The following is a 10,000-nucleotide window of genomic DNA, read 5'->3' as shown; positions in this document are numbered from 1 at the left end:
TTTCTCCCTTTCTCCCTCTCTCCCTCTCTCCTTTTCCTTTCTTTCTTGTCTCCACATCCTCGACCTTATATGGCTTCAATGGCAGTTCACCTACTGGTCTAGAAATCTTGGGAGTTCAATAGCTCACGACCAAAAAGGAAATGAGGGTGTTTCTTCTAAAACTTCGTCTTCTCCAAATTCTTTTCCTTCTTTTCCTTCCCCATCAATTTTTATTATTATTATTTTGATACTACTTATACTGCTACTACTTCTGTTACTACTCCTTCTACTACTACTACTACTTCTCCTACTCCTATTCCTACTACTTCTTCTACTACTTCTACTACTACTACTACTACTACTACTACACCTACTACTACTACTACTACTACTACTACTACTACTACTACTACTACTACCACACCTACTACTACTACTACTATTACTACTACTTTTCCTGCTTCTACTACTACTACTATCCATTTCTCTTGCCTTCAAATGCCCACTGCCCCGTGTAAACTGATGCCCACGTCTTTCCCGCCAAACCGGTCATGGCGGCGAACCAGCAGTCTAACCTTACCGTATCAGCTGGGGAATGAAAACCAATTTAGCTTTCCGTTTTTTCCCCCAAAACAATGAATCATCGGATTTATTTGTGGTTAGATATGTATATGTGGGATTGGCGAGGTGTGTTTATTTATGATTAGATAGATGTATAGGATTGGTGAGGAGTGTTGTCTCATATAGGTGTTGTATTGCAAGGAAATATTCTAAATAGATCATTGGATAGTATAGTTCTTATTTCCAATTCCCTTATGTAAATAGACAGTATGCTGGGTATTTAGATCTTGCTCAAAGAAATAAATATTTTATCGTTTTATATTAACGATCCCTTTTTCACCCAGAGAAGTACGGTGCCTTTCCCTCTTTCCATTCTTTCTCATTATTTCATATTATTCGCCCCTAAGTCGCTGAAAGAAGGAATTTTTCTCTCTTTATTCCTTCACATTTATTGTATGATAATCTCTTTCCCTTTTCATTATCTTTTTCCATATCAAAAACCACTCTATTCCTTCACAGTATTTTACATTCCTAACCCCTTGTTTCACCTCAGAGGAGTAAAATTCCGTTTTTTTCTCTCCAATCCCTCAGCTAATCGAAGACTGGCTGAATGAAACGAGCTCCACCGATAGTGGGCTGAACGACACCATGTCCAACAACACGCGGACGTACATGGATAAAAGCGAAACGACTATGATTGTCTCCATTATTGTGTCCATCTACTGTGTGGGTGGCATGATCGGAGGCTCGCTCACGGGTTTCTTCGCAAATAGGTGAGAATTTGGGCGTCTTTTTTTTAGATGTTGCTTTTTGTATTTGGTTTATTTGATTTGGGGAGATTTAATCTGCTGGGAGCATTTAGGGTCGAGTTAACAGCTATCGATCTCTGCGCCAGGTTCGGCCGCAAAGGAGGCCTACTTGTGAACAACATCTTCGCCATCATCGCTGCGATTTTCTTCGGCTTCTGCAAACTGGCCAACTCTTACGTTATGATCATTATCGCCCGCTTCTTCATCGGCGTCAATAACGGTCTTAACGCCGGTCTGGCTCCAATGTACCTGTCGGAAATTGCGCCTGTGAACCTCCGAGGCGCCATTGGAACCGTCTACCAGCTCGTCGTCACCATCTCCATCCTGGTGAGTTGGAGTTTCATAGAAAACGGGATTGTGGTTTGGGATTTGTTTGGGGGGACTTGTCTATTTGGGAGAAAACTTGATACCGTGTGTTTTTATGAGGAATACTTCACTTAGGTCATTGACCCATTACAATAATACTGTGAAATATTTGAAATACGTATATTATATTCTTTTATATGACTGAAAACGCCGTAAAATATCCAAAATAACCACATTTTCCCCCGTCTTGTTCTCCACAGTTCTCACAGATCCTGGGTCTGGAGTCTATCCTCGGCACGGTAGATTTGTGGCCTATCCTCCTCGCCCTGACCGCCCTGCCTGCCGTCTTCCAGCTGGTCACTCTGCCCATCTGCCCCGAATCTCCCAAATACCTTCTGATTAACAAGGACGAGGCCATTTCCGCCCAGCGTGGTGAGTGTTTGGTGTGGTTTCTGTACTTTTAAATCTCGTTTTGTTGACTGACAATGGATTTCATGTTTTTTTTTTTTTTTCTTCTTTATCTTTTTTTTCTTTACTCTTATCCTGTGAATAAAAATATTTCATCATTTATCCTCTCTCTCTCTCTCTCTCTCTCTCTCTCTCTCTCTCTCTCTCTCTCTCTCTCTCTCTCTCTCTCTCTCTCTCTCTCTCTCTCTCTCTCTCTCTCCCTCCCTCCCTCCCTCCCTCCCTCCCTCCCTCCCTCTCTTTCACGCAAGCCAAACTCATCACTCATTCTCTCTCTCTCTCTCTCCCTTTTTGCAGCACTCACTTGGCTCCGCGACACAAGCAACGTGCAAGAGGAAATGGGCGAGATGAGGAACGAGGCAGAGGCGGCCAAGCTGGTGCCCCACGTGTCCCTGCGCGAAATCACGACCAACCCGACTCTGCGCATCCCTCTGGTGATCTCCATGATGATGATGATCGCCCAGCAGCTCTCGGGTATCAACGCTGTAAGTATCGGGCGGTGAAGGGGGTCGTGGGGAGGGGTATTGGGGGGTATGGGGTATTGGGGGGATGTGGGTTGGGGGTGGGGGAGTCTTGGGTCTCGGGAGGGAGTGGTTTGGGGGAGAGTGTGGGGTGTGTAGGGGTTGGTGAGGGTGTTGTTAGTTCACACTGTTGTTTGTTTTCTGATCACACGATATTTTTTTATAGGATGTCCAAGGGTTACAGTTTTCAATAGCTTGAAAAAAACGTAAAAAATATGTAAAACAAATCTTTAGAGAAAATAAATGTCAGACTTAGACAATCTCTATCATGTTTGGACGACCTTCTCCTAACCTGCCCGGCGTCTTTCAGGTCATCTTCTTCTCCACCAAAATCTACCTGGCAGCCGGCCTGAGCGACGAGGCCGCCCTGAACGCCACCATCGCCATGGGAACCATGAACGTGCTCATGACCATCTGCTCCCTCGTCATGGTGGAGAAATTCGGCCGCAAGACCCTCATGCTGGCCGGCCTCTTCGGCATGCTGGTGGACGTCCTCCTCCTGTTCATCTGCCTCCTGCTCAAGGACTACGCTTCCTGGATCAGCTTCCTGTCCATCTTCCTCGTCATCTTCTTCGTGGTGATGTTCGCCGTCGGGCCCGGATCCATCCCCTGGTTCCTCGTGACGGAGCTCTTCGCCCAGAACGCCCGGCCGGTCGCCTCCTCCATCGCCGTGGCCGTCAACTGGACCGCCGCCTTCATCGTCGGCCTCGGGTTCCTCCCCATCCAGGAGGTGAGTTCGGCGGGACCTGGGCGAGCTCCCTGCGAAATCTGGGGGACGCTTTTCCTGTCCCTTGTCAAGGAGGAAGACTTATTCTTTAGGTCTTTGGGAAAAAGAATTGGCAGATTTTCAGGTCATGATATAATGGTACTTTTTATACCTATTGGAACGCAATTCCCAGACAGATAGGCCTATATTTTCACACTGTTTCATGTCCCGTTTTTTCTCTCTCTCTTCAGGTTATCGGCCCCTACGTGTTCCTGATCTTCGTCATCCTTCTCTCCCTGTTCATCCTGTTCACGTGGAAGAAGGTTCCGGAAACGAAGGGCCGCTCCATCGACGAAATCACGGCCATGTTCAAGCAGTCGGCCTACGGAGGCAACAGCGTGTGAGGAGAACGGCCAGCTTCCGTCGTTCTTCCCGGAGCGAACGGAGAAGTGAAAACCGTTCAAGGTGTGACGCTTTTTTAAGGAGAGATGAGAGGAGAAAAAAAAGGAAGAGGAGTATGTGTACATAGTCGTGCCGTCAGTGGAATGTAGTCGCGAGTTTTGTCGTACTTGTGATCGACATTCTTCTTTGGGATATTCTTCGTCATTCGTTAATTTTTTGGGGACACGAGCCGGATTGTCCTGGGCTCGAAGGCCGGGCATTCAGAGGTCACTAGAACTCTCAGAGGACCTTCCCGTCGCCGAAGGACTGAGAGGCCTTCGTGCGGACGGCGAAGAACCGCTCCTCTCAGTTCCGCGTAGCTTCGATCAGAACACCAGAGTTTCTCCGTTTAATTTCTAGAGCCGTAGGTGTTGTGACGTACCATGTGCCGTAGACTTGTGGAAGTTTATACTGGAATGGAGGACACCACATCGGTGTGCTTTTTTTTTCTCTTTTTTTCATCGTCACATCCCAAGAGAAAGGTCCAAGAGGGCTCCAAGCACAGCAATAGACTCCTTGGGATTCGCTCGCTTTCAGAGAGGACTTCACTCCCCTACGAATGGGTTCAGGGTCTTTCAGGGTGATCCGATAGCCTCTGAAAGCGGGTGAGTCGCCTGGAGTTGTTTTTCTTATGTATATGTGAAAAAAAATAGAACTGTGCCTGGTCTGGCCTTCCTTAACTGTGTGATATAAACTTTGCTATTAGGAGAGTATTTTTTGTGAGAAAAATGTATGTTGAATGTTATATTGGGGAATTGTGATGGGGTTTTGAAGAAAAAAAACATAAGAAATCTGAAAAATAAGGAGGGAAGTTTTAATCAAATGAATTCTTGAAGCTATTGTTCTTCCGATACGTTTGCATTGGTATACACTTTCGCGAAAAAAGTGCAAATTACTCAGTGTGTCTGAAAACTATTAGTCTTTTGTCATTCACTCCTTTTCCTCGTCTCTTTAACACAAGACTAAGATTGGAAAGGTAATTTATCGATTATCATCTGTTTAATTTTTATAAATCTTTCTAATGGATCGTATTAACGAATCAATTTAATCGAACATCTAAATTTTGTATCAGGGTGAAGGTCATACCATTTGCCATTTCAATTGTTTTGAATACACTGGTACGTGTAATACTGTTTTGTCTAAGTGAAGGGAAACGAAGCTAAAAAAAAAAATAATAACAATAATAATGTGGGTTCTGCTGCCTTCCAATCTCTTTAGTCTCTGTCTAATCTCTAATCCGCTTTCTCTCCCTCCCCGTTTGTGATTCGAGTCATGCTATTGCCTCCTAACTTACTCATAGCACAACACTGTAGAAATTATTTTTTTACTTTGACTTTCAAGCAGTATTGCACCCCACGGTCATCAGAATCGAGTTCTGATTTCACCCCCCTTATTTTATTCCCTGGGTATATATATATATATATATATATATATATATATATATATATATATATATATATATATATATATATATATGACGAAAAGGAGTAGTCTCCATCATGATCTCCCTCCTTCCCGACGCTTCCCCCAAAGAAAAACTGATAAAAATCTGTGAGAAACATAAATGAGCAGCCCTTGCGTTCATTCTCGCAGAGCCATCTAGCGGCAAGCTAGAAAACACCTATTTATTTTTCCATGTCCACCGTTAGATGGCAGCACGCGAGTCTTTTGGTCAGGTGGACGCTGGTCACGATGTTACGTTTCCTCAAATCGCGTCTTGGCTCCGGCGAGGACCAAGATGGCGGCGCGGATTCTGCCTTAATGTATGAGAGCAGTTTCGCTTGCTCAGTGACTGTTTACAGTGTCTTGTAGATTGAATTTCATTCCTGTTTTCATCTAGTCACCTTTTAATTTACAACTGTAAGACAACTTTCTCTTGATAATGGCTTCTGCATTCATTTTTTTCATTTTTTTCATTAGTTGTCAGTAACTTCGAGTACAATGAATCAAGAGACAATATTCGTTTTTTTTTTTTATTCTCAAATAAACAAATAGATAAGTAATTCATGACTTACTGCCGTTTTTTTTTTCATTAGATTTTGAAAGTTTTATTGTTACTTTTTATTCATAATTTCCGACTGCTCTTCTCAAGCCACAGCATGACAAATGTATTTCAGGAGACGATGTCCAGAGGAATTCACAATCCGGACTCATATTTGCTCTTGAGTTCCCCGATTTTTAATTTCCTCAAAGGCATCGACGTCAAATTATACTCATATTTAGTAATATAAGAGTAATACTATTCAAGTGTATTTATTTCTGTGGATTCCAATTAAGGTTATACGCATTATCATATCATTTATTCAACATCATTGCATGCAACATTCTAGACCTTTTTTTATATATATTTGGGAGAATAGTGTTGCAAGAGGCCTATAAATTTGATTTACATATCACTAATTGATGATGAAACGAAGAATTTGTGGTTATATGTATTGGATGTTATATCGTTAAAAATTCATATGTGAATTTATTCCAAATGTTCGGCCCGTTTAGTTGGCTGTGTTAAGATGTACGTTTTTCTGATGGCTCACTGTTTGTTGTAAAAAAAAGTCTATTCGGTAGGAATAAGCATTGTTCAGTGCTACAAAAGAGTGTTATGGCCAAAATTACGAATATTTGCTATCCAGGATGTAAATACTGATGCATAAGAAAATTGTATACATATTTAGTCCACTGGTTAGTCGTATTTTTTAGGAAGAGAGGGGAATGTACTGAAATGTGTGAATATTTAGCAATGACTTTTTAAATTTTGAAAATTGTTATATTTTTCTTAATGTATCTGCACCATTATTTGAAATATTGTATCGACAGGCAACAACTGTTCACATTTTATTTTGTACATACTATTTTTCAGCCATATACATCGCGACTTATTAATTCATTTTCATTCATTACTTTCAATTCATTTTCATTGTTTCTATTACTCATCTCCAAGTTTGTTTTTGTTTTTGTTTTTGTTTCACGAAAGAGTGACTGCATCGGGAGACACACATTGTAAGAAAAAAAACAAAAACAAAAAAAAAACAAGTCTTCCTCATGTACTCATTCTTGACACGATTATGGCTATTCTATTTTTTTATAAATAATATATATCCATACATTGTTTCACAGCTCCCCCTCTTACCCCCGGCATTATTCCAGCACCACTGTACAGCTGCGGACAGAAGCAAAGGGACAATTGGTAATCATTTGTACCAGCGTTTAGTGTCGTTTCTTGTGTCCGCAATTGCACGTGGCTTCAAAGTGCATATGCTACACTGAACAAGAGTTACATATAGCTGTAAACGTGTCATGATCATCATATGTTATTATTTTCATAGCAAGTATGAATTATAGTTACAATAGAGTACCCACATGTGCATTCTGTATGTCTGCACAGTTATGTATGTCAGATGAAAGTAAAACTACATGTACTGTAATATTCTTTTGTTTCAATTATTTTTCAACCTTACGTGGTGGCTGTATGTATGTTTATAGAAATACAATAATATGAAGTATATACTGAAGTGGAATAAATAGATGAGACAAAAGTAGAAAAGAAATAACATTAGCAAAGCAAGAACAATGAAATGGACAAGAATAAAAACAACTAAATAATTTATTAATGATGATTGCACAAAATGCAATAATAGAGCAAGTACAATAATGAAAAAATAAACGAAAATGCCCAGAATAGATAACAAATATAAAAAAGTAAAGATGTAAAATGTAAATGTAAAAAAAAGTAAAACAAAAACGAAAGAAATACCGAAAAACAGAAGTAAAACAAACACAACAATGACATACCAAAAGCGATACTGACAGGATGCCATTATGGTAAAAACAAAACAGAACAGAAATAAGCAAAGTATTAACCTACTTAGTTCCCCAAAAAGCTTTAACTTGACCGGCTTTCACACCTTCCAACTTACCTAAGGTTTCTTCAAGACCCCATTTCACGTCGGTTACACTGCTGCGTCGACTGTAAACACTTCTTATCGTTATATCGTATTCAGGATTCGAAAATAGGCGTGACGGACATAGCATTATATAGGTCTACATTGAGCACATGGGCGAGGTATGTTCCATGAAGGGAAAATTGCGTTAAAACCTATAGTTCTGCATTTTTTTCTTATTCTTTTTTATGTATAGTAAAATGTATTGCTTTCCATTCGATTTGATATAATCGAATGAAACAAACTTGGGATCAGAAAAGTAAATAAAAATAGCCAGTAAGTATTTAAATACAGAAATTCCATGGAACACATTAAGACAACATATAACAGAAAACGATATGAACTAATGAAAAAAAAAAAAACTAAAGGGATTTTGCCGATTTCTTTCCTTTTTCGAATATAAATAAGCTGCTCAGGATGAAAAAGGGGGACAGTGAAACCATACAGGAAGGTGTTCTGTATCCTTTTGTTCCTCGTGCAAATTCTGCGCTAGACTTCGTGAAATGAAAATATACATTTCTATGCTTTTAAAAACCATCTTACAATATTTGCAGCTTTCAAAATCATAGACATTATATGAAATCATGAGTTAAAATAGATGATGAAACGATAAAGTAAAACTAAAAGAACAGTGAAAAGGTATTAAAAGTTTGTAAAATATTCGGAAATTGAATAATAATAATGTGAGAGAAGAAAACAAAGATAATGATGGAAAAGAAAAAGAAAGAAAGTGAAAATGATAATATCAAAGAAAAGGAAAAATCGCAGAAAAGATTCTGACAATAGGAAAATAAGATAAAATTATGCAGCTAGACATCACAGAAAAGAATAGCATAAAGGAAAATAACACACAAACCCAAAACATTTCCATGCCACAATGTACACGTCAGAACACACACAAACACACACACACACACACACACACACAAACTCACTCACTCACTCCTCTCACTGATAATCGGATTGTTTCATATACATATTTGTATCCCTCAGAACACACACGAAAACACACGAACACATACAGGAACACACACACACACACGAACACACACACACACACACACACACACACACACACACACACACACACACAAACACTCGCTCTTCTCACTAACAATCGGATGGTTTCATATACATATTTGTATCCCTCTCCATCTATTTATACGGTATGTGTTCCCAGTTTGTTATCGGACTTACTCGTCTATGTGACAGTCCTCAATATTTGGAACAAAAAAGTTCTATGTGATTTTAAAGGAATAGCGTCTTTGAAAAGATATTTATATTTGTAAAGGGTTTGTATAAATTGCATGTGATGCATGGCTTTGGTTCTGGTATTATTTCCTACCTTAAGGAAATTGAATTTCGTTTATACTCGCTCTCCCTCTGTGTAAAGCGTATACATATATGTATATATATATATATATATATATATATATATATATATATATATATATATATATATATGTGTGTGTGTGTGTGTGTGTGTGTGTGTATGTGTGTGTGTGTGTGTGTGTGTGTGTGTGTGTGTGTGTGTGTGTGTGTGTGTGTGTGTGTGTGTGTGTGTGTAAGGCGGTATACCCTCACCTCTCGCCTGGTCGGTCATTTTGCCACTGACCCTGCTTCCGTTAACAGTATTTCTGCACCTGCTCGTGATTTAGTTTTGCTTTTTATTATTCTTTTTGTATTGTGTCGGTGATACAATAGTGCATGTTTTAATTCTAATTATATTGCAGCCTCTTTGTATTGTCATCTGGAGACTTAATCTATTAAGGTCGGATGTAAGAGTGATTCACCAGAGGAATATTGTTGATATATATTGTGCTTAGTTATGGGTTATATGCATTGGTTATGGGTCATACTATTTTAATGGAATAAACTGAATGTTAAAAAATATTTATCCTTCCAAACTAAACACTGATAAAACACCAGAGAATTATTGACACAATTAAAAGAAAACCCGTACAATATTTTTTTCACAGGAATCGCTCGCCATGGAGTCAAGCAGCACAACTTTCGAATAAAGACTATTTAGTATTTTCTTTTTGGTAAATACGAGTAAATAGATAGACAGAATAACAGACACTAAACTAGTTTGTGTAGGGTAGACTCTCACTTACGTACAGCACATGCAACACACCTAACGACTACAAATGGGTCAGGGGTCACGCTAACTGTACCAGGATAACAAAGAAAAATGTATATATATTCATATACATAAATACATAAGTACATACACATACGTATGTCATTCATATATGAATATTCAGATATATT

At 39.4% G+C, this 10,000-nt stretch overlaps 1 protein-coding gene across 3 annotated transcripts in view; it reads left to right on the top strand.

The window, feature by feature from the left end:
- The window catches only part of LOC113830510 (solute carrier family 2, facilitated glucose transporter member 1-like), a 215,979-nt gene extending 208,769 nt beyond the window's left edge, over positions 1–7,210 (top strand). For all 3 annotated transcript variants that reach the window (XM_070118002.1, XM_070118001.1, XM_070118000.1), the window contains 6 exons: positions 1,132–1,313; positions 1,436–1,676; positions 1,916–2,087; positions 2,418–2,605; positions 2,952–3,371; positions 3,599–7,210. In XM_070118002.1, the coding sequence (XP_069974103.1) occupies positions 1,132–1,313; positions 1,436–1,676; positions 1,916–2,087; positions 2,418–2,605; positions 2,952–3,371; positions 3,599–3,751 (1,356 nt within the window). In that variant the 3' untranslated portion in view covers positions 3,752–7,210. The remainder of the gene's footprint in view (positions 1–1,131; positions 1,314–1,435; positions 1,677–1,915; positions 2,088–2,417; positions 2,606–2,951; positions 3,372–3,598) is intronic.
- Positions 7,211–10,000: the final 2,790 nt, after the last annotated feature.

The sequence above is a fragment of the Penaeus vannamei genome, chromosome 41 (assembly GCF_042767895.1).
Source record: "Penaeus vannamei isolate JL-2024 chromosome 41, ASM4276789v1, whole genome shotgun sequence".
Classification (NCBI taxonomy): Eukaryota; Metazoa; Arthropoda; class Malacostraca; order Decapoda; family Penaeidae; genus Penaeus; species Penaeus vannamei.
The sequence above is the reverse complement of the archived record's forward strand: the minus strand, read 5'-3'. Positions and strand labels throughout refer to the sequence as shown.